At 43.6% G+C, this 25,669-nt stretch overlaps 2 protein-coding genes across 2 annotated transcripts; one reads left to right on the top strand and one right to left on the bottom strand.

Annotated features, from left to right (window-relative positions):
- Window positions 1-4,318: 4,318 nt before the first annotated feature.
- On the bottom strand, window positions 4,319-12,026 carry sirt3 (sirtuin 3). Its single transcript, XM_083652643.1, has 8 exons — window positions 11,903-12,026; window positions 11,486-11,558; window positions 10,892-11,068; window positions 8,231-8,463; window positions 5,604-5,704; window positions 5,315-5,476; window positions 4,857-5,066; window positions 4,319-4,733 (listed from the first exon to the last, which is right to left on the bottom strand). The coding sequence occupies exons 1-8, from the start codon at window positions 12,003-12,005 to the stop codon at window positions 4,710-4,712; spliced, it is 1,083 nt and encodes a 360-aa protein (XP_083508769.1). The 5' UTR covers window positions 12,006-12,026; the 3' UTR covers window positions 4,319-4,709.
- Window positions 12,027-12,444: 418 nt separating this feature from the next.
- On the top strand, window positions 12,445-23,534 carry psmd13 (proteasome 26S subunit, non-ATPase 13). Its single transcript, XM_083652565.1, has 13 exons — window positions 12,445-12,649; window positions 13,411-13,489; window positions 14,303-14,337; window positions 14,495-14,550; window positions 14,646-14,689; window positions 14,827-14,913; window positions 15,025-15,196; window positions 15,871-15,950; window positions 18,328-18,453; window positions 18,785-18,847; window positions 19,834-19,914; window positions 21,332-21,448; window positions 23,232-23,534. Exons 1-13 carry the CDS (start codon window positions 12,549-12,551, stop codon window positions 23,325-23,327), a joined length of 1,137 nt encoding a protein of 378 aa, XP_083508691.1. The 5' UTR covers window positions 12,445-12,548; the 3' UTR covers window positions 23,328-23,534.
- The last annotated feature ends 2,135 nt before the right edge of the window (window positions 23,535-25,669 follow it).

Here is a 25,669-nt window from a genome sequence, read left to right on the forward strand (position 1 = left end):
TTACATTGTTTACATTAGATTTATGGCTGAGAAACAAACATAATGCATAGTCAGTCTCTGCTGTTAGTGAACTTTGGTCATGAGATGTTTGGTTGGACAGAAAGAAGCTTGTTCCCCCTGCAGACAGTGGAGGCGATCTTCAGCAGGTTAGCGGCAGCGGTGTTTCTTCAGATTAGATGACTGAGTGAACATTTTCTTACAGCGGTCACACCAGTATCCTGTTCCAGTGTGAATGTGTTGATGTCTTTTTAGGTTACCTATCTGACTGAATCTGCTCCCACATCGGTCACAGTTATAGGGCTTCTCTCCAGTGTGACTGCGTTGATGTGCTTTTAGGTTACTTATCATACTGAAACTGTTCCCACATTGGTCACAGAGGTAGGGCTTCTCTTTAGTGTGAACAATGCGTTGATGTTTTTTTAGGTCACTTAACCGACTGAAACTGCTCTTGCATTGGTCACAGTTGTAGGGCTTCTCTCCAGTGTGAATGCGTCGGTGTGTTTTTAGGTTACGTAAGTCACTGAAATTGCTCCCACATTCATCACATTTGTAGGGCTTCTCTCCAGTGTGACTGCGTTGATGTATTTTTAGGCTAACTAAGTGACTGAAATTGCTCCCACATTGGTCACAGTTGTAGGGTTTCTCTCCAGTGTGACTGCGTTGATGTATTTTTAAGCTAACTAAGTGACAGAAAGATTTCCCACACAGCTGACAGGAGTAAGGCTTCTCCCCTGAGTGAACTCTCTGATGAATCTTCAAGTTGTGACGTGTTGTGAATGCTTTGTCACATTGCTGACAGGAGTAAGGCTTCTCCCCTGAGTGATGTCTCTGATGACACTTTAAGCTCTGACGTGTTTTGAATGCGTTGTCACATTGCTGACAGGAGTAAGGCTTCTCCCCCGAGTGAACTCTCTGATGAATCTTTAAGTTGTGAGGTGTTTTGAATGCTTTGTCACATTGCTGACAGGAGTAAAGCCTCTCCCCCGAGTGACCTCCCTGATGATACTTTAAGCTCTGGCATGTTGTGAATGTGTTGCCACACTGCTGACAGCGGTGATGTTTGGGTCTGTTGGTGTCTCTCTGTTTTCATAAAGGAAGATATAAAGAAATAATTAGGACAAAGGGAGGGACAGTGTGTATGTGTGTGTGTGAGTTGCGACATCAGTGATTTCTCTCACCTCTTCTGAAGAATTCATTTTGACAAGGTTCCTCCCCTCCTACGCCAGATGTCTGTCCTCCCACCAAGCAGCTCTGTATGTACAGCAGGTTTAAATTAAATCAGTCTCGTAAAATGTAATTGCAAATGTGGGCTATCAAACTCTTTAGGAAATTGAATGGTATGTTGCTTAAAATGTATTGAGATAATCATACTTAGGTGAAGGTATACAAATATGAGCAATCTAAAGGTTGAAGATTTGTGAGTTCTTAAGAGGATGGTTTCAATGAATACTTTTAAAGACAATAAGAAGATTACCGTATCAATGGATTTGATTTAGCCTATTGTATTAATGATATATCAAACAGTAAGTATCAAAACAACTCAAGCTGGTTCGTTGAAAGGACTAGTTGGTGCAATCCCTAGTAGGCTATAGCACCACAGTATTTACAGTAAATACACGGGAAGTATTATAACATTAATAGAATAACAATACAATTACGTTTCCAATAGGAATGATGTTTAGATGTGTGTGTGTGTGTGTGTGTGTGTGTGTGTGTGTGTGTGTGTGTGTGTGTGTGCGTGTGTGTGTGAGAGTGTTGTGCACACGCATTGACTGTATTACCAGATTCGTCTCTAGCATTATCAACCCAGTAGTATTTAAATAACTATTCAATAAACAAAGGAGATCATCACAATCGTCATCAATGATTCTAGAAGATATATTCAATATGATATGCACAATGCACTACACGATAACAATAACGCTAATCTAATTCTGCTCAGATGATTCAGCCTTACTTGGAGTCTTTGTGTTTCCAAAGTTGTCCTTGCTTGAGTGAGCGCAGTAGTTGTAGCCTGGACACAAAGAAACCTTGATCAGAGGCGTAGACCTCTTGGGGCCTGCCCTGTACTACGAATGGAGATAAATAACCTCGCGTCTAGGAGATAAACAGATCCGGTGCACATGGGCTCGTGAGCACCATGGATGATGTATTAAAAGGTGTGAGCAGACGATGGAAATGCTCGTGCACATGAGCTCGTGCCCACGAAAGAGGCGTGGTTTGTAACAACTACTAGCCAATCACAATGCAATATGGACATTGTCCAGATTTTACAGCGCCGGACCAGAGACACTTCACTACTAGCTAGTCATGAGTCAGGCCCACCATCGACGTCATCAAGCTTCCAGCGACGGAGGATACCATCTACGGGTGGCACTGCGAGACTTCACTGCAGGCTTCGCCAATAGAAAGAAATTGTACTCTTCCGGTCTCCTAAGTGGGCCTGGCAGTGGCGATACAGGAAGTGACCGGCGGAAGCGAGCGTTTTGTTCCCTTTTGACAGCTCTTGCCTTGTTTTGACAGGTCGAATCTTCCATAGACATATATACAGGCCCGGCTCCAGACCCAAGTTACAGAGGGGGCCTGCCACTAGCTTGGGGGGGCCAAGCTACCCAAGGGGGGTCCGGGGGGATTCTCCCCCGGAAGAAGATTTTGTACATTTTAAAGTAAAATTCGTCAACCTGGTGCATTTGAGAGCAAAATGAAGAGGCTAAATCTGTGAAGAACTACACACATCTCTAATGTGTTGTGACTTTACAAATAATTAGGCCTAAACAATTAATATTAAGTGTATTTACACATTGTGCACAAATTGCATTCATTGTGACAAATTTACAATAGTTAATATCCAGCCAGAATCATTGCAAATGGATGTTCAAAGTAACAGTTAGCAATAGCATTCAGTTAATCAATGCCTAATGACAGCCAGATTCCATGTTAAACTTTAAAACAGAAAAACGGAAAAACGTTTAGCAAAAAAAAAAAAAAAAATTTTTTTTTTTTTTTTGGAATGGGGGGGCCAGTTTGTTGAATGGGGGGGCCCGGCCCGGTCAGGCCCGCCCCTAGCGCCGGGCCTGCATATATAAAGGCTAGATGGCTTACCCGCGCTGCCGGTCAATGGAGAGCGACGTCGTCGCATGGTGGCCATCTTGCTACGGCACCACAGCTTTATATATATTTATGGGTTAAAAAAACGCTAACATTTTATTATTATTTTTGGCTCCAAATTACACCAAACTTAAACTGCAGCATCATCATCATGAGATGAATTCACGCACCTAGTTTCATGCAGTTTCATCCATTTTGCTAGGAGCTATGAGCATCTGTTGTTGGGTTAGTATTATCACATCAGATGATCATAATTCCTAGGGAAATGGATGAAACTGCATGAAACTTTGTGCCTGAATCCCTCTCATGGCATAGATGCTTCGGTTTAATTTTGGTGTAATTTGGAGCCCATCAAAAAAATAGTGTTTTTAGTGTTTTTTATGTTGTTGTTGCCATATCTCGGGAACGGAATATGCTTGTAATAAACCAAACCGTTTGTAAATCCGTCAAGATTTCAGCGAGTTATGAGTATTTTTGTCTGTGCACCCTCCAACAGCTACCATAGAACGTACCAGAAAGCCTGCCGTAGCAAGATGGCAGCGCTTCAACGACGCTGGTGACTCCGCCTTAAACCATCTAGCCTTATATATGTCTATGGAATCTTCCACACCACAAACACTCTGAGCCCAGCCCAGCGACTTCATGAACCAACTGTCTGAATTACTCTTGATAGCGGACATTGAAGTGGCCAGCAATCGGATTTGTGTTATCCCCACATCCCTGTATTCAAAGTCAAACATGAGTGGTATTATCACACTAAAGGGGGGCATGTATATATATAAAAAAAAAAAAAAAACTTCAACATCTGCATCTCCATCTGCATGGGGGTGAGTAGATGATGAGGTGAGAATTTAGAGTTGTTGTTGTTGTTGTAATACCTCCCTCAACTCCTAGAGGGCGCTATCGCAGCTTAGGACTTCCTGTGAAAGGTTATAAATTGATGTGAGTGAGGGATTTCCGGGTCAGTCCGCAGAGACAGTAGGGGAGGGGGGACTGAACCAGGACCCTGAGACATTTGTTTTTGTAAATAAATAATTATACTTTTTAACTTCTAGTTTATTGGTCTTTATTAAGTTAGAATAGTAATTTTACGACAATGAATTTTAATTTTTGGGTGAATTTACACCTTACACATGTACTGTATCCTTTGATGTATTTGAATGCTGACGTGAAAGTACCACAACAGGTGGTTCTTCATACAAAAGCCATCATTAATGATGTCATCACATTTCAATAAACAAGAGACAAATAAATAAAATCTGAAAGAACTTGATTAAAAAAATCAACATTGTAGCCTATTGATATTTGGTATTTCTGTAACCGGATGAAGCATAAACAACCCTTACACATTTGCACCATATCATTTTGTGTGTGTGTGTCAGAGTCTCCAATGGCATAATGTTTCTTTTCAGGCATCAACTGAGCAGCCGCTGCATCAGCACGTTGAGTAAATCAGCTGGATTTGGTGCTGCAGATTTGTAGCTGGTTCTGAGTCCAGTGGATCAGGTTTGGAGCTGGTTCTGAGTCCGGTGGATCAGGTTTGGAGCTGGTTCTGAGTCCGGTGGATCAGGTCACACCTCCAGCTCTGATGTGATAATGTCTCACTCATGTGTCTTCCCTGCAGTCTGGAGATAAATAAATACATTACAGTAAGAATCTGTGTGTGTGTGTGTGTGTGTGTGTGTGTGTGTGTGTGTGTGTGTGTGTGTGTGTGTGTGTGTGTGTGTGTTAGTAAATGAAACCCTCACTGTCTCAGTGCCGGCCTGCATCAGAGAGTCCAGCTCTTGCGTCCAGCCGAGGGCGTGGACCAGCGCCTGCACCCCGCCCACCACGTCCCCCAGCTGCACCACGTCGCTGGGCCGCGGCCTCCAGGCGAACGGCCCCACCAGGTCCCTGTTGATGAGCAGCCGAGGAACAGAGCCGCGCACCGCTCCCGCCAGACTGGCAAAGGGCTCCACCTACAGGGAGCAGGAGGAACAGCAGCAAGTGAAAGTCACACTGCCAACAGTTTCATACTGCTATACTGTAGATATATTAGATTACATTAGATAGATAGATAGATAGATAGATAGATAGATAGATAGATAGATAGATAGATAGATAGATAGATAGATAGATAGATAGATAGATAGATATACGTCAATTTATGGAGGCAAGACGGCGTCTGTTTCCTTGTGCCTTTAATAGCCGGCGGGGCGGCACTCACCTCCAGTGAAGTGCCCATGATGACCAGCAGGTCGGCCAGAGGGAAGTCTGTGAGGTACTTGAAGAAGTGCCGTGGAAGCTCCTCCCCAAAGAAGACGATGTCAGGCTTCACCACTCCTGTACAGGTCGGACACTTCGGGACGGTCCCGCTCATCACATCTGACTGATAGACAACATACATGAAGAAGAAGAAGATGCAGAATCATCTATGGAATCATTCAAACCTCCACATACAAAAGAAATTGTAAACCATAGGTTCAACCACGCTGCATACTGTATAGCCAACTCACACGTAGCTCCTCCCCTTTGTAGTTCCTCCGGCAAACAGTGCAGGTGGCGGTGGCGAACGTACCGTGAGCCTCCACCAGCATCTCAGGAGGAATCCCTGCCACTTGACACACACGCACGCACGCACGCACGCACGCACGCACGCACGCACGCACACACACACACACACACACACACACACACACACACACACACACACACACACACACACACACACACACACACACACTAGGGCTGTCACTTTTCATTCGAAATTCGAATGCAACTTCGAATGTGGGGGAAGGGGTTCGTTTTCGAAATGTAATTTGAATGTTCGAATTTTTTTTTTTTTTTTTTTTATTAATTTTTTTTTTTTTTTTTTTTTTTTTATTAACCAAAATTAACCAACTGCTGCTTGCTGGTAATGTTAATCCCATGTCAGAAAAAGTCTCCAGATTTGTCGCGTTAGTCTCTTCTGAGAAAGATTGTCTCCAGGGTCTGAAAAGTTGTCTCGAGTTGGATGCAGCCAAGTTTGTGAGGCAGTGTTGTGACTGTGAGCGTCCAAGCTAACACGTCGGGCTGATGCCCGGTGGGCTGCAGTGGGTTGCACCAGCTGTGCGTAAGTTGAAACGTAAGCTAGTTTGAACGTAAAGTCTCACTAAGTCCGAGTTTACGCACTACTAAAAATATTTGGGTTGCACCAAGTGAAATAGTTACAACGTAGGCATAAGTTAGAACTTAAAATTTACACCTACGTCTTACTAGGTGTAAAGTCCTCCGTAAAATAGCAGTTGGCACGGATTGCAACTTGGCACCGTGGCGCATCATTGTTTTGCATCCGCAACGCGCTCTCCGTGATAAATTACACCCTTTGATATTTATGACTCACGCTTTTGTTTCCCACAAGCTGCAGCACTGCATACAAATTAAAATAACCGCAACAATTTAGTGAGGCAGGATGGTGGTATAGCCTACAATACTGATGAAGAGCTCACAGATAAACGTTAACAGTAATATGAACCTAAACGAACGTTACTCAATAACGTTCTCATTTGATTAGTGTTGATGAAATATGAAAGCACTAATTTGCGGTGGGCAACATGTCCTGTTTTCACTCCACTTAAACAACCGTAAATAAACACCGTTTCCACCGTGCTTTTCACTGATTGGTCACAGATACTGTACACGTCATTGTCTGCGACACTATTTTGGTTAGTATGGACTTTAGGGTCTACTAGTTAAGATGTACCTTACGTCTCCGTGGTGCAACCAAACAAAGACACAACTTTAGTGTCAAACTAACTAGTTTGAACGTAGCAGTTAGTGTGGACTTTACACCCTAACTTAAGACAGAACTTACGTTCAGCTGGTGCAAGAGGCTGCTGGACTGAAAAAAAAAAAAAAAAAAAAAAAAAAAATTTAATTAATCAAAAAACTTCGAATATATTCGAACGAATATTGGGCAATTAAAGTTCGTTCGAATTTTATTTTGGGGAAAAAGTGACAGCCCTAACACACACACAGGCTGAAGTGACAGGACTCACTCCTAAGAAAGTCTGCCTAACCGCCGTGTGTCGACATGTAATAATTTCTAAGGTGTGATTAAGTCAGTCTCAAGTCTTGAGGCACACGTGTCAAGTGAGGTGACAAGTATAAATGTAGACCAAGTCAGGTCCATGTCATTCATGTCAAGTAAGTCTCAAGTCTACATATAGAGCACCAAGTCAAGTCAGAACAAATCAAGAGTCCAGTAACAATCTAATATATTAAAGAAAAATATATATGTAGGACTTTTCAATGTCATAGGTTTTAATAGGGAGGGGGGGGGGGGTTGTAAGAGCCTCATGAGTTTGATTTCTATAATCAGTTTCAACTTCAATAAAGTCAATGATTCCATACAAATTCAGAAAACAGAATTTAACTTCAGTCGTCTGCTGGTAACAAATCTCATCCCTTTCAATCTAATAGAGTGTGATTTACACAAACACAAGATCTCAAGTCAAGACATTAGAAACCTTTTCAAGTCAAGCCCCCAAGTCACCAGAACCCAAGTCAAGTCTCAAGCAATCCAAATTGTGACTAGGGATGCAGCGGTATACCGTTTGAAGGTATACCGCGGTTTGAAAACGTCACTGTATCAAAACCACTAAGATTTGCCGTCATACCTTCCCCCACGGTATCAGCTGTTTCCCCAAAACAAAGTGCCCAGGTCACTTGCAGAGAGCAGCTTACGCGGCCCCTCCCCCTGGCTGCATGCCTACCTAGACTAGAGCACAGTAGAGAGGAGCTGTCCCTGACTGTGTTTACAACCGTGTGTGTGATAATGGCTGAAGCAGGAGAACGCAAGGACCCCCCTGAACTTTCCCCCCATCTAAAAAGACGATGTCGGCTGTATGGGAATATTTCGGCTATTGTAAAAACACAGATGGTCCGCACATAAAGGTCCGCAATACCGCCATACCGTGAAACCGTGGTATTTTTGTCCAAGGTTATCATACCGTCAAAAACCCATACCGCTGCATCCCTAATTGTGACTCGAGATCAAGTCACGTGACTAGTGTGCCCACCTCTGCTTAAAGGTATCAAAAATAATACTTGGAAAAAACTGTAAAATAAGAGGCAGAAATATAAAGGCTGTGACTGGACTTACGTCTCTCCAGCCCGTCGATATTCTGCGTGTACATCCTGAGCAGCTGGCCCTTCTGGTGCAGCAGGCGGACAAAGTAGTGTGTGAGGTTGGGCTGGTAATTGCCTGGGTACAGCTCCTTGGCCAGGGCGAAGAAGGGCTTGGGGTTTGCATGGAAGAAGTTGATCTCAAATATGGCCTCGGCGTACGGCAGGTCATACTGCTGGAGGTTGTCATAGAGGCCGCTGCCTGGGGACCTGAGAGGCGAGAGATGCTTCAAACACTCTACACCCTGGGGTCTTCAATTACTTTTCCCCCAAGGGCCACATTTTGCTGAGGGCCGAGGGCTGGGGGCCGAACGGCGCCGGTGCGAAAGATTTGGAGCATTTGAAGGCAGGTTTAGAGGAATAACTCATTTTAAATGAACAGTTGTGATGTCATTATTCAGTCTTAACCACCAATATTTGATCCTTTTCTCACTCACTCCTATGTCACCACCTGCTCTCCCTGCAGGGCTTGAAATTATCTTTTTTGACCACCTGCCAATATGGCTGCTAGATTTCAAAGTTACCAGCCAATTAGAATTTCCACTAGCTTTTCTTGAAATAAATGGGAATATGAGTGGGTTAATTTAAGCATAACTATCAGTAAGTGGCCGGGGATTCTCAAAGCCTGTTGAGGGTCACACAAGAACAAAAATGCACTCTTGAAGCAAAATAAAACCAAACCAACCAAAATGAACGAGTTCATTATTAAAATGTTGACTTCAATGTAGAACAGTAATTTCTTACACATGAGATTACTTTGAACCTTTTAGTCATAATTAGTCAGTAGTCATCCGGCCCGCGGGCCGGCAATTGAATATCAATGTTTCTCAACCATCGACGTTATAGAGTCTGCTGTAACGCATCGTGGTCGTGGTCGGGGTCCGAGTGGATGGAGGGCGTAAACACTCGCCTCTCACACGGGAGAGCTGCGTTCGAGTCCCAGCGTGTTCTACACTTCAACCATAAGTCACATTTAATGTTTTTGTTATTTAAGCCTAACCCAAACCCTAACCTTAACCAAGGTTTAAAATACATGCTACAGCATGCGCTGGGCCGCGTCATCAGTGATGTTAGCTGGGGTTGTAAGGTGTTTCTTGGTCTCTCAACAGCATACACCCTCGCCCAGTAGACCCAGCCGAGGCCGATTGAGACCCCGACCCGCGTCCCAGAAGCAGCCGCTCACGGATCAGCCTTCCTACTCTGTCTGCAACGTTGCCTGCGGAAGGGTTGATCACGCCCAATCCGCTGCAATAGAGTTAGGGCTACACCGCAGTATTGTAAGGCCCTTCGGTGCATGGAGGGTCTAGGCCCTGTGTGGGTGACTCCAGGCCGGGCTCCTCCTACGTCTCACCAGACCCTCCCGGGGAAAAGGCAATCCTACCATGGGCAGAGAGGAAGTTGTTTTACTTGCCGAAATATAACCAAAGTGGTTTTATTTGCATTCACTCTGGGAACCCACGGTCTATCAGTCTGACGACGACTAATAAGGGCAAATGTACACCGCCTCCCGAACAGATATGGTACGGCTCCGGTACTGGCTGGGCTCTGAACAGACCCACACTCATGTAATCTGTCAGGCGTATGCGGGATCCGACAAAAATAGAACCGGTGTGTACCGTACCGCATGTATCGCCCATCAATTAACATGGGCGAGAGTCGATCCATCAGTTTTGCCGGATCCGCATGATCGCACCCGTAACACAACTGGTGTACATTGCCTGTTAGACTCTGCGACAGATCATGGACTGTGAAAAATACAGATCGTCGACATTTCTGGGTTTTCCGGTGTAGAGCGCATGTCCGTTGTGGTTTACATTCTGACAACATCTCATATGCGGTTAAACACCTATAAAACGTATTGATCGATCAACTCTCACTCCATTCTCGCGTCAATCGGTCTGCAAACAATGACTTTGACGCACGGAAGTGGAAGTTTTGGCACGGACGTCCGCTCTACATCGGAACCCCCGAAATATTGTCCATCTGTCCCAGAGTCTTTATTTATAAAGATACAATTGGGAGTGCTGCATTGGGTCAAGAAGACATCAATATAGATTGGCAGAGTAAAAATCAGGTGCTCTTCCGATTGGCAGAGTAAAAATCAGGTGCTCTTCCGATTGGCAGAGTAAAAATCAGGTGCTCTTCCGATTGGCAGAGTAAAAATCAGGTGCTCTTCCGATTGGCAGAGTAAAAATCAGGTGCTCTTCCCCTGATGAAGACTTACCCTGATGAAGACTCTGAGTCGAAACGCGTTGGTATCCCTGTTAGAATAAAGGATTTTTAATATAATTCAGAGTGCCTCGGATGTCTTTCTCTGCTCCATTCAACACCTGGGGAACTTCCTGCAACCACACTGGACAGCTACCTCTTTTTTATCTTGTCCCAGAGTCTTATTAGTCGTCAGACTGATCGACTCTGGGTGCCCAGATTTGCGTTGGAAATGCAGCGAGGTTTTCAAATGAACCTCCGTTTTGATTTACGTTGAGATTCTACTATCTCCGATTTGCAGACACGTCAAATGCCAACATTTTATTCTGCCGAATGGCTTGGGGAATGCACCGCCGATTCACAGTGAATTCATAAAGTAACTGGGACAGGAATGTTAGGAGAGGACAGGGTAGGATGGATTTAGTCTTACCTGAAGTCTGGGATGCCACTCGGTGTGCTGATCCCAGCTCCAGCCATCACCACCACTCTCCTGTATTTGCGCTCCTGGATGTTTTGAGCCACATCCTCCAGGGTTTGCTGCCTGACGCCCGCGCTGCCGCCCCCGGAGAAAAGCCCTCGAATCCCATTCCACCAGGGAGAGTCGGGCCTGTTCAGAAACAAAACAGGGGTGAGGCGTCGTTTGTTTGTCTGCACATGTTCTACTGAGACATGTGTCAGTAGAGTACATGTGTTTCACCAGAGGGATCCGAGTCCATGTTATCAGTCTGCTGCAGGCCAGGACCAGAGAGGGATTCAGAGATTTGCTCAAGGACACTTCTGCAGGCGGAAAAATGAGAGGGATCAAACCTCTTTCCAATTAAAGGATCTCTAGTAACCACTGGGATGCCCTGGAGACTTTAATAATAACATGGCTTCAACTGAGCATTATTTTCAGTGTCGATTAAACTGACGATTATTTTCTCGATTAATCAATGAAGTTGTTTCACAGCAGAACACAGAAAGGCCAGGTGAAGAGTCAGGATCTTGCTGTCTGGACAGTACCTGGTGTGACTCTGAAAAGTACCTGAACACAGCTGCTGAACCCTGAGCTGGACACAGGAGGCTCTTCTGACCAAAGCCTGTCACTCTTTGTTGATCTGAAGACGAAACAGACAGGTGTCACTGTCACATCATCACTCATAAATGATTGCTTGAATTCAGTTATTTTAATACGAAGGACACCTAATTTAGTCCACGTATAGGGCCACGGACCCCCCATTTGGTGATCCAAATCATATTTGTATTGCTAGATCTGATTTAGTGATTTTGTAGGTATTGATAATAACAATGAAACTATCATTAAAATGGTAATTAATCTACATTTATATAACTGTGTTAACTTCTTCTGAATGAAATAATGGTGAAGCTTAACAATTCATCAGTTTGAACCACTGCAAGGACCACAGTGTGGTCCCCGGACCCCACTTTGAGAACAACTAACCTTGTGCAGAGATGGCCCTGATTCTTCTTGAACACAGACTGCGATAAAAACAAAGTCTGCAGCTGACAGGTACTATTGATGAAGAGCTGACTAAAGAAGCCATAGTTACAGTAGCTACAGCAAACAAAACTATTCACAGCTATTCATTGTTCGATGCAGTTTTTCACACGTAGGAAGCTTAAACGCGGATACAAGATTGTTAACACATTTTCTCCCAGCGAAATCTATGTTGCCTGTCTGCTGCAAATGTCACTTTGTTGTTGTCTGTCTGCCTTTAACCTCTGACGTCAGGACAGACGTGCCAGCAAATACCGTAATGTCTGTAAACACAACAGCTCAGAAAGAATACAGACCATATTGTATTGTTTGTCGATTATATATTGACGATGAACAGTTCACACTGAAATGAATGGATACAACGTATGTATAAGATAATCAACTTTACTAGTCAAATAAATAGTTTTCCATAGATATTAAACAGTTTCATCTCATCTATATGGTAACGCCTCCTTCGTTTCCCGTCATTCTTTGCGTCCAGGCAGCAGCAGCAGACGGACACAGCACAAGCTAGTACTAGCTAGTAGCAGAAATTGTAACAACTGTCCTGATTCGCTAGTAAAAAGTTAATATCCAGACTGTCGCCACAATGAAAGATGTTAGCGGATACCTCAAGCAGCAGCAGAGCAACAGCTCGACCCCGGAGATGGCAGCGGAGTGGCACGGACTGGAGGAGCTCTACAACAAGAAGTAAAGCCTACAAACCGGCTAGCTAACCGTTAGCTCTTTCATTGAAAGTGCACGCTGAGTCATGCATGGAGCTAGCGTTAGCTGTAGTAGCCCGTGGTTAGCTAATGCTATCCACATATTTTTTCTAACTTCAGCGAGAAAATCCTCTGATAGGGCTAAGTTACTATAGTCAAATCAGTCAAACTAGTGCGTATTTCACGGGTTGGAACTTTGAAGCCACCACCAGGCTCAAGACAGTGGAATACACAGTGTCACTTTGTCACAAGTTTTCCTAGCTGAAGTTAGCTTGACAGGTAAAGTTCTTAGTCACACTGTAGTGGTTAGATGATGGCATTGGCAATAACACTATCTGGCTTGATAACTACATGATGATGATACGATATAGTATGGTGGTAACGTATAGTGATGTATGTAAGTGATGGTATGTAAAGCATGGCTTTGAGACATGCTTGTGATAAAGTGCTAGCTACAGTATATAAATAAACATAATTTGACATTAACGAGTTACTCCAACAAACTGTCAACTGGCGAGCTAGCATTATCTACCCCCCATAGTCCCCAAATCAAAGGACATTCATCTTTTTTGTTCTGTAAAGCACTGAAAACATTCTCAATTTTGATCACTTCATTGGATTCAATGGCACCAAAATGATGTATCTAACATGTGGCTATAAATCAGCTAGCTAGCTAGGTGTGATTGAGATGAACTAGTAAAGACTGTCACTATCTTTATGTAACGCAGTTTCTTTTTTCCTTGACAGATTGTGGCATCAGTTAACACTGAAGCTGACAGAGTTCGTTAAAGATCCTTGCTTCAAATCGGGGGATGGCCTCATACAGGTAACAGCAAAACATCATGACTGAGGATCGTGTACTGTCAAGATTGGTAGCATGTGATGACTTGTCTGCGATCTATGAACACAATAAGCTGTTGATGTCTCATTTTCATGTTCTCCTCAAGGGCAAAATTTAACGTCCTTGTATTTCAGTCTGTCCCTTTGTGGACTGAGAGACTAAAGTTCCTCTGGTCTGGAGTGCAGACCAAACAGCTGCGAGTCTGAAGAGTCAAACCATCAGACTCGTGCCAGAGAGCCTCAGGACAGACACGACTGTCCTGAATTGGTCTCCAAAGATGAGATAAATTAATGAGGAGAAGCAGCTGCTAAGGTGACCTAGGTCTGGCATGATGGTTTGAGGTTGACTGGCTGTCATTTACTGCACCAGATCTGAGCAAAGTGTCTGCTGCTCAGATAGTGTATCATTGGCATTCAGAGGACTTGAAAATAGGATGTGAAGAGTGTGTTGTTGTTCATGGGTTGCCACTTTCTAGAGGCAACTACATGTTAGGAATTTTGATCATATAAACCAAAAAATGCTTCTTTGATGAAAGGGTACATTTAGATTATTTGACATTAAACTTACTTTTTCTTTTATCTAAGGCTGAGACTGTGGTGGCTGGTCATCTAATGCTCGACATGTTTTAGTGATGGTCTGCTATTTTTGTGTAAAATTCCTTCCATTTTAATGATGTGTTATTGTTCAAATACTATCGGGAGTCACAGTGTAGGATTGGTGTCGAGCAAGATGATGCTCACTACATTGATCAAGATCCTGAAGATTTTCAAACTGACATTTCCTATGTTCTTCTTCCAGCTCTACGAAAACTTCCTCTGCGACTTTGAGCATAGGTGTGGTGAATTTGGCTCAAGTATTCAGTCATCCCATGTCATACTTATTATTATAATATTATAATTATTATTATATTATAATATATCATAATATTAATATTTACTAGTTGTTGTTTGGTTGTTTTGCTGCTAATTAGCCTTCATGCTTCCTTAACAGAATCAATCCACTGTCACTGGTGGAGATTATACTCTATGTTGCCAGACGGATGACAGGTAAGAACAACTTTCAGCAATAAGGAATATTTCTCTGAAGGATGCTCCTTTTTTCCCCATGCTTGTAGTGTTTAAGCAAAAGTTCTTGTTTCCAGATCCTAAAGATGCCATCACTTTCCTCGAGAAGACCAAGGAAAAAGTAAGCTGACCTACCAATATTGGTATATTACCGTGTATGCCAGTGTGATATTTTGCATTTCTGAATTATTATATGTTTAAACTTCCTCCAGGGACACAATTTACAATTTTTGCTCAAGCCTTGCGTGTCTCTTCCAGGTGAAAAGCAGTGAAGAGGCCGTCATTCTCTGCAAGACAACTATCGGCACTCTTAAACTGGATATCAACGATCTTCCAGCCACAAAGGTAAAACCTGCATTCTCTCCCGTCTCCCTTCACAAGCTGCTGACGCAGACGAAACTTGCTTTAGTCACCACACACATTGTCCTGTTTTTTTTCCCCTGTTGTCCTTAACAGAAGCTCATTGAAGAGGTCGAGGAAATGTTGAACAACTTGCCTGGGGTGACGTCCGTCCATGGCCGCTTCTACGACCTCTCTAGCAAATACTACCGCATCATTGGGAACCACGCCTCTTACTACAAGGACGCCCTGCGCTACCTGGGCTGTGTGGATATCAAAGACCTGCCAGGTGAATCCGTGTGAAATGAACTGCTTGATCCTGCAAACATGCCCTGAGTTAGGATTTGGAACCAAGTCTGTCTGTTAGTTTCATAGCTAAAGCTAATAATCTTATTATCTAATTGTGGAAGTGAAGATATAGGTGCACCTACATCTAATCAGTTGTTCCTCCTTCCTCCAAGGCCTCTCTGTCCACCAATTGTCATGGCCATTCACAAAAAGAGATATCCTGCTTACAGACAAAAACGTTACTTCCTTGGCAGAAGTAAACAAAAAGAAAATACTTTAGAGTTTACCATACCAGATGATCGGTGGTCTTTCAAATTAAGTTTGTAGAGAATTGGGAATATTTTTTTCCCGGCTGTACCCAACTTCTCATCCACTTTGCGCTTGCCAGGCAGAACAATTTTTTGTAAAGATCGTTAGGGAAACAAAAGAATGCTGTTGACAAAGGCTGTTGACAGCCAATGACCATGAAAAGTTTAGCCATGGCCAACTTTTCTTGGCCGACGAGCTTGTTGAGCGTCCGCACATCAGCCATGTTTTTCTGGTCGCTCAGTTCTATGGGAAATGAAAGGACGTGGAAATCAGTGGACCTTCGCTCAGTTCTAGGAAATGTACTGTGATCCAGTTGGTTGGTCTTGTCCACATCTGAATAACTGAATATTGTTCTTCACCCAACAGAGACAGAGAAGCAGGAGAGGGCGTTCACACTGGGTCTGGCTGGACTGTTAGGAGAAGGAGTTTACAACTTCGGGGAGCTGGTAGGCTTTCGATTCAACGTCGGTTCCTCTGTCTGTCAGCCACGATGGAGTACCGCAGGGATGACATATTCTTGTAGGCCAACCCAGAAGTCTTGCACTTCCGGGTTCCCTCGTCTCAAAGTCAATTGGATTTTTGTATGGGGGATTTCGGTTAAATGCCTGAAATAAGGTCTGTGGTTAACCCATTGATACCTGATGCAGCATTTGTGTGTATATCCCTCATTTGTGTGTGTATCCCTTTAAGTCTTTAGGTCTTAAAGGGATACACACACAAATGCTGCATCAGGTATCAATGGGTTAACAAAGTTTTATGAAAACCAACTCACTTTAAAAAAAGTCGAACTATCTGGGGCCCGTTTCTAGCCTACCTCGATGAGGTTAGGGGCGACGGGTGACTCGCCCAGCTGGTTTCTCATGGAGCCCTCGCGTGGGATCCCGTGTACATCTCTTATAAGCACATAAGCACCTTATGTGGCTGGTAGCACCGCGTTGTAATATTGAACATGATGTTTGTATGGTTTTTCTTTTTCTGTGCCTGAGCCTGTTTGTTTTGTTTTGTTTGTATACTGTTCTATAAATAGTATTAAAATAAAAACAGCAAAGGTTTATGAAATGGCAAACTTCGTGTTCGGCAAGATAGTCTTCATAAATGAGGACCACTTTCATGACTTTTGAAGCGTTTTCTGAAAGTTAATCACATTGACTTTGAGATGAAGTAACCGGAAGTGCCAACATCTGTGTCTTAACCCTAGAACACTAACGTGATTTAAAGTCACACCATCACTAACGTCGGGTGTATTTCACCCGATGCAATATACCCCATAAAACATACTTCTCATCAAAATATCTTAAAGTACAACAATACATGGCAAATTGAGGTACTCTTCTTTTGTTTTTAACTTATTGAGTGCCACGGACGTCGATCGACGTCAATAGTGACGTAGAGTGCCACGGACGTCGATCGACGTCAAATGCGTTTTTTGACGGTGGGACGTGGATCAAAGCCTCCTGGATCTCCTGTACAAATATTGTAGCTTTTGGAGGTGTATAACCTATTTTACAGACCCATTAGGTGGCGACAGTGCTCTCCAGATTAGAGGAAGGTCCGGAAAACTGCAGGAAAAACCCCCGTGATCAAAGAGAAACCGCTCATGCTGCAGCCAGAGCCATATAGATGGCTCTGACTGACTGCAGCTGATGTTGGCTGCCAACAGCAGTCAACCCGCGCACACAACTGAGCTCCTCTGCCTCTGTCTGTCTGTCTGCATAGTTTCTTCACACGATTAGCCGCCAGAAAGGCAGCACCCGACGCCGAAGGGCCAAACCTTTCCCTGCAGTCCGGTTTGGCATTTCCTTGTCGCGCTGGCATTTCCTTGTCGCGCTGGGAGCCGGCGCAAAAAAACGGAGCGCTCCGAAAATAGACTGGGTGCGTGTGGGGAGGAGTTTGCAGCTGAGGGGGGGAGAGGGGGGTGGGGCACGCATGCACCACACAACTACACCACGTCACTACATCAGAAAATATTATCTTCAGACTCAGAATGTGCTTGAAATGCTGCATTTCACAAAAGGCGGAATAACTCAGCTTCTAATTTGAAAAGTGTCTTTTTGCTCAAAACAGCCTATCTTCTCCGGCTCATAACTAAAGAACGGAAAATGGGATCAATAAACTTTTTTTTTGCAGATGATAGAAGAGAGTCTCATCGTTCTTTGTGCGTGTTCGGTGTTTACATAGTAATATCACACAATATTCTGTGGGCCTCGAGAAATCACTGAAAACGCTCTGAAACTCTGGCACTGGGGAGCGTCCGTTCTCCAAAAGTGGCTGGCACGCCACTCAATGAGTTAAATGTGAAATATCACAAAAAACACAAAAAAGTTTATTATGGGGGACACTATAAAAAATATGTCAAATTCGGGAAAAATTAGGTAATCGTTATAAAAAAAATCCCCCCCAAAAAAAACAGGAGCTCCCAACTTCTCCTTCGGTCCACCCATTCATGGGACTTGTGTGGTGAAAAAAAAAAAAGATACCACAATACCATTGTAACTAACCCGAAGATATTTGACCCTCTATCACTAACGTCGGGTGAAAATCACCCGAACACGTAGCTGTAGAAAAAACCATGAATGGGAGCAGGGAAACAAACCTACATTCAATGATGTCAGTGAGCATCCTGAAGGTACCTAAGGACCCGCCCACCTCAGACAGCAGCAAGACAATGAAAATCACGTGAATTCAATTGTCCGGGTGAAAATCACCCGACGTTAGTGTTCTAGGGTTAAGCAGGATTTAAGACTCATTCCTGTGGTACCAAAGCTTCGTTCCTCAGTGTTTTCTGCTGTGTGTGTGTGTGTGTGTGTGTGTGTGTATGTGCAGCTGATGCATCCTGTCCTGGAGTCCCTGAGGAGCACAGACAAGCAGTGGCTCATCGACACGCTGTACGCCTTCAACCAAGGCAACGTGGAGAAGTTCCAGGGCTTCAAGTCGGCCTGGGGCCTGCAGGTAAACCGTTCGAGTATTACTGAGACTTTAAAGGTCTTTGAGTACGTTTACTATTTCCATTCAAATGTGTTGAGTATTGGGTATTATCCCACTTAGACAATGGCAGATTGCTAGATATGAAAAATAAGGAGTGTCAATTCATATTTCTGGCTGTGTAGCGTCTAAAATTAAAACTTCATGCTATCCGTTTCCCTGGAAACAGCTGAAGATCTGAGTAATATCTGGAGGAATTTTGTGGAGAACCTTAATTGGCAACAGGCTTATATATTTTCTTATATATTTTAAATGGCAACAGGCTTATTATATATTTTCTCTCATCTCTCTGTCCTAGCCTGACCTTGCAGCCCACGAGGCAAAACTGATGCAGAAGATCCAGCTGCTCTGCGTGATGGAGGTGAGAAATGCTGTGTGTGTGTGTATGTATATAGTAACGGTGATCTGTCTTTTCTTCCAATCACATTCACTCCAAATAAGAGCTTAAGCAGCCTGATATCAGACTGAATTGTCAACTCCATTTTCATCTTCTAGTCTGACATCGCCTCCAGTCGAACCGTTTGCCACGAGGGGAATTCCTGAGGGGAATTTGAATTTCCCTAACCAATCACGAGAGACCAACGTGTCCGCCTGAATATACTGTAACGTTAATCCAGTGGGGAGAATGCAAAAACACATCTCCCGTTTGAATAAATGTCTTCAAAGCAGAGTGCTGTTGGCATTTCAAAGGAAGTGGTACTTTTAATCGATCAAAAACAGCCTCAAATAGCAGCGTCTATCTTGTCTTTGGCGGCCATCATTGTTGTTATTACTCCTCGGCGCACACTTGACTACAAGATACTTTTATTGCCACACAACCAGGTTGGTGGTATTTAGTTTCAGTACAGATATACTATAGCTCTGAGATAACATGAAACGGCACATGACGGGACATGGATACATTTAGACATTTACACAATTACCACTTTCCCAACAATAAATACATAAATACTGGATACAGAGACCAACAGACAGTAACCAACAGTGTTAGTAAAGCCCGTTGTGCTGTTTATTGGCCCTTTTCACACAGCAACCGTTTTGAGGTGGTAAAGCAGGTGTCACCAATAGCATGAATGAAGGCACTGGAACACCTAAATGGATCATTAGTGGTATTGGTTACATGTGATCTACTTCCTGCTTTACCACCTCAAAACGGCTGCTGTGAAATGGGTCTATTGACACGGATTGTGCCAATCGCTCGTTTTTTCAACCGAGGACATGGCTTTTGAATGTCACGATGCCAGAGCAGAACCAAGATGACTACATCTCTTGTTGCTTGAACTACCACTCGTGGAAAATACCGGTAAGCATAATCAAACAGTCTAAAATGTCTCCTTCCCTTCCCAGATGACGTTCACCCGTCCTGCAAACCACAGGCAGCTGACCTTCACTGAGATCGCTCAGAGTGCCAAGATCCCCGTCAACGAGGTCAGTCAGGCCATGTTCACATTACAGGCAAATCCCACTTGCTGCTAAAGTCATTAATCGTCGTCATCTTGAATTGGTTTCTCAAATCTGATTTGGGAGTGTGTCCGCACTGCCACAAATCTGATTCTCAAGTCGGATCTGTGAGTCCAGACCTAAACGGCCTATCTGCATGGGTTGCTATGGTAACGGCGTGGGAGTCAGTAAATACGTACGTTGGGTCATGTTCACATTACAGGCAAATCTGATTTGCTGATAAAGTCATTAATCATCATTATCTTGATTGATTTCCCAAATCTGATTTGGGAGTGTGTCCACACTGCCACAAATCTGATTTGGGCAAGTGATCAAGTCGGATCTGTGTGTCCAGACCTCCATGGTTTGGGGCAAGTGACACAAATCAGACTTGGAGCGTCCAGACTCATAAAACCAATCTGGATAGAATCATTAATAAGGCCATGTTCACATTACAGGTAGTCAGACAGATAAAGTCATTAATCATCATTATCTTGATTGGTTTCCCAAATCTGATTTGGGAGTGTGTCCGCACTGCCACAAATCTGATTCTCAAGTCGGATCTGTGTGTCCAGACCTAAACAGCCTATCTGCATGGGTTGCTATGGTAACGACGTGGGCGTCAGTAAATACGTACGTTGGTGACGTGGTTTCCCTGCGCAGAAACATTTGACGACGAGTTGCGAGTGACGTTCAAATCAGATTTGGTGGATCTGCGCGTCCGCACTGAAGTCACATCAGTCGAAAGCAGATTGGAAACTACCTCCATATGTTGTTTGGGACAAGTGACACAAATCAGACTTGGAGCGTCCAGACTCATAAAACCAATCTGGATAAAGTCGTTAATAGGTCACTAAAGTTCACAAATCAGATTTGGCCTCCTAGTCTGAACATGGCCTTAGACACCGAGTATATTTCATCAGTCTGTCAATAACTGTCGATGAAACCTTTGGTGGCGAGTAGCATGGCTAACTTCTTTCCCAGGCGGAAAAGTCTGTTTCATCTGCATTTTATGTTTCTGTATTTATGTCTATATAGACTGCATTTGGGCTGAGAGCGTCAAGCCTCAGTGAGTTAGTTAGCTAGCCTTAGTTTTTTTTAAATAATCAATCTTTTCCCCTCAAAAGCTTTTCAGGAACAGTAGCCCGCTAAAATACTGTTGAGACAGAACAACAGAATCTGCTCCCGTTCCTCTCTCAGTTGGTGTAATAATGTTTGAGGTCTTGAGATTTGCTGTAAATAATACAGTATGTTTTAGGGAGCTGGAACCAGGCTGTGTTCAGAACACATTTGGTGCTTTGACAGGAGAATGTGTAAAGAGGCGTGGTGCGTCCTGCAGGCAGGGAGAACTCCTCTTGATGGTGGTTAACTGGTTGGTGTGTGTGTGTCTCTCCCTCTCCTGCAGGTGGAGCTGTTGGTGATGAAGGCTCTGTCTGTGGGCCTGATCAAAGGCAACATTGACGAGGTGGACCAGAAGGTGCAGATGACCTGGGTGCAGCCCAGAGTGCTGGACCTGCAGCAGGTAAACACTCACTACTGCTCCGTTATGCATTCAAGGTTTCTGTTTGTGTCATTGGTTGATTTACCTCTATTTCTGTTTAATTTAAGCTGAATCGTTTCATTCAGACCTGCTTAGGAAAATGCTTATTATTGCTTATGTATCTTGCATTTCTTGTCATATTTTTGTTGTTGTTGTTTCATCAAGTTACCATCTGTCTGTGCAGCAGAGCCAGATGTTGTGTCAAAACCATTGACAGTAAACAAGATGGACATTGTGTGTGTGTGTGTGTGTGTGTGTGTGTGTGTGTGTGTGTGTGTGTGTGTGTGTGTGTGTGTGTGTGTGTGTGTGTGTGTGATGTCACCCATTGGTTTGGCCGCTGCCATCTTGGGTTTTTGCACAGCTCGAGCGAGACCGGGGGTTTCCCACAGACCCGCAGCTCCGCCCTGCTGTTGCGGGGCATCCGCGGCGTCTTGAAAAGTATTAAAAGTTGATAAATTAATTTAGGGAAAATGAAGGCCCTTAAAAAGTCTTAATCGCCGTTTTGATAAGGTATTACATTCTGTAGCTATTGTGCTGATTGTGTTAAATGGGCATATGGTATAGTCTCATATCGATCGCAGACCCCTGATTTGAATCGAAATCGTATCGTGGCGCACTTTGTGATATCAGCAAATTATGGTAATTAATTACACCCCTATCGATTTACATCGCTGATGTGATGAAAGTGGCGTTGAGGTGAGCAGTGAAAAGGTCTTAACAGGTATTGAATTTAACTTCAAGATTCCTGCATATACGCTGGATTGGTCTGTCGTCGGCGAGCTGCGTGATCACTGGACAGGCGACCTGTCAATCACGCTCAAAACATTGGTGGGGGGGAAGGGTTGATGGGAATGCAGCCTGGAACTGCTGTATTTGCTCCTCCTGCATTGGCGTCAATGCGGAAGTAGAACGCTGGCCCCTCGGTCAAAAGGATTCATTGCAGGAGGGATGGAGAGAACATTTTCTACATCACCTATTCATAGCTTTCAAGGGGCGTTACGTGCTGCCGGGAACGCCCACCTGGCGGTCAAAAAAAAACTTGTTGATTCCGTTGCCTGCGAGTCGACTCACGCTGTTTGTTCAGCCAAAGTGCCGCATAGCCTACCTGTTGTGCTATCGGTTGCACTAAACCGACGAGGAGACACGCCTGGCTTGTGTTTTACAGAATCCCGTCGGAGAAAGAAAGGAGAAGGGTGTGGATTTGTGCGACGTGGTTCAGTCGCTGGGCAGGGGGGAAAAAAATTGCTTTTTTTTCTACCATCAAAGTACACACGTCTTTGCTCTTTGCGGCCAACATTTCATCAAAGGTAAGCTCAAGTAACGTTACAATAATGATTAATACCCCGTTAACGTTACTTGAGCTTACCTTTGATGAAATGTTGGCCGCAAAGAGCAAAGACGTGTGTACTTTGATGGTAGAAAAAAAAGCAAAAAAATGTTGCCCCCAGCCACTGAACCACGTCGCACAAATCCACACCCTTCTCCTTTCTTTCTCCGACGGGATTCTGTAAAAGCACACGCCAGGCGTGTCTCCTCGTCGGTTTAGTGCAACCGATAGCACAACAGGTAGGCTATCCGGCACTTTGGCTGAACAAACAGCGTGAGTCGACTCGCAGGCAACGGAATGAACAAGTTTTTTTTTGACCGCCAGGTGGGCGTTCCCGGCAGCACGTAACGCCCCTTGAAAGCTATGAATAGTGTGTAATACATTGTGTATTAGATTGTCTGGTTCATCTCACCCACACCGTTGTGGATGCCGTTTCAGATCAAAGGCATGAAGGAGAGGTTGGACTTCTGGTGCGGCGACGTGAAGAACATGGCCATGCTGGTGGAGCAACAGGCGCACGACATCCTGACCTGAACAGCTTCCCTCCCTCCTCTGTCCTGTCCAGTTCAGTTCAGTTTTCTGTCTCCGGTTGATCCACAGGGACGCTCTGCTGCACCCGCCAACTTCAGTTTTGTATATTTTTTTCTCTCTGTTCGTTCTTTGTGTTACTGTACGCATTTATTACCAAACCATACATTACCTTGTTGTATTTTACAAATAAAACATCTGGTTGGAATATTATCCTCACATGGACTACGATTATTGTCTTGACATCATAAATACCAGATTGAAACTATGCTGACTAGGGATGCACCGATAAGAAAGTTTTGGCTGATACCAATAACCGATATTTTAACATTGCTGCTATGGCCGATAACTGATATTTGTGAAAAATAAAAATAAAACGTACAGGTGCTGGACAAAAGGTAACGGTAACAAAGAGAGAAGGTCCGCACACTGAGGCTCCATCAGTAGTTCTTTATTTGCGTCGTTTCGATCTCAAGGATCTTCATCAAGCAATACGATAACATTATGTACCAATGTCGATATGATCTGTATAAAAACAAGTTTCTATGATAATCAAATTTTGTACATACTCAAAAACACATGTAAGCACGTGGATTTGAAAAAGTAATGTCTTTCAATTTACCACATTGTTTTCTCTCAATGTGAACATTAACATTAAATTAACGTCGCTGTTATTTTGCTCGTCGGACCGATACCGATATATAACAAAATGACTAAGATTGGCCGCTACCGTTATGATTGCCGATATATCGTGCCTCCCTGATGTTGATCCACAGCAACATGTGTTTGTGCTCGAGCAACCTGATTGAAATCTCTGCTATTATTCAGATGTTTGTTGAATACGTCAAGCTGGAGGCTGCAGCCATCCCCAGGGGAAATCAGCAGCAGCACTATAAGATGCTTGAAAGATCTGAGATATTGGTGTTTCAGTTGATCCGTTTAGCGTTCTACTTTAGTGTCATACTTTCTATACGTTCTACTTGTTTAGTGTCATACTTTCTATTGCAAGAAGTCCTTCAGACAGAACAGAAGGTAAGAGAGAGCGATGGAGAAACATCTGAGATGTCGGCCATCTGCTTGCTCAAAATGGCCTGCCAACAACTCGCACGTTATCTCCCAAAATATTGTCTCCTGGTTGTCAGATCGTCGTCAGCTTTGGCAATGAGATGGGAATAATAAATGTAAATGTTTTAGGCAGTCTTAGCTTGTCTTAGTATATTACAGTTTTCAAGAGGATATATTTAGCAGTCCATATGCAAACGACCCAGACTCATGTAAATTGGCCAATCCAGATCCGTTCACAGTGAGAATAATCTGGCTTTACTTTGTGGTAGAGCTGCAACGATTAGTCGATTGACCGAAAATTAATTGACAACTATTTTGATAATCGTTATGAGTACAATTTTAAGAGAAAAGGTCTACATTCTCTGATTCCAGCTTCTTAAATGTGAATATTTTCTGGTTTCTTTACTCCTGTAGGACAGTAAACTGATATTATCTTTGAGTTGTGGACAAAACAAGACATTTGAGGGCATCATCTTGGACTTTGGGAAACACTGATCGTCATTTGCTACCATCTTCTGACATTTTATAGACCAAAACAACTAATCGATTAATCAAGAAAATAATCGACATTAATCGATTATGAAAATAATCGTTCGTTGCAGCCCTGCTTTGTGTGCTTTATTTTGCTCCCCATAAAACATCACCGTTTTCTTATGCCTCCGCCGGCGACAGCTGTGGCCGGAGGCATTATGTTTTCGCATAGATGAAGTTTGAACTTTAAGGTTGGGGGTGCAGAAAAAAATCTAGAGGAAAATTAATAATTAGGATACCAGCAGGTGCATCTTCATATCCCGACTAATATGCCAAATGATGAGTAGTAGGCTCGTTCTGTTAGCTTCTGGAGTCCGCATGCATGGACTCAGACTGGAGGACGCGTGGAGAGAGAGGAGCAAACTTAACGATAAGTAGCCTAATAACTAGCAGATCTGAAAACCGTTCAAGTGTCGATAACTAAAGAACCGAAGAAGACAGAAACAAACTTAGTAGAGGCTTTCTTCTGTCTTTTGGGATATCCAGTGTTTACATATCTCACAAGAAAATATTCTTTGGGTCCCGGAAGACAATTGAAAATGATCAGAAACAAACCCCTGGCGGGGAATGAGTTAATGAGGATAAAAGTTGATTATAGTCATCGTTACAATAGGTACACTGATATAGTTTTTAATGAGGGGGATCTTTTTACATTTTATTTTAATTATCATGTTTTATTAGGGAGGGGGGAGTATTTCTGTCGTTCTATTACTGTATGTATATATGTATACGTGAAAGCACCAGTATACTCT

The sequence above is a fragment of the Poromitra crassiceps genome (genome assembly GCF_964638095.1).
Source record: "Poromitra crassiceps genome assembly, chromosome: 16".
Classification (NCBI taxonomy): domain Eukaryota; kingdom Metazoa; phylum Chordata; class Actinopteri; order Beryciformes; family Melamphaidae; genus Poromitra; species Poromitra crassiceps.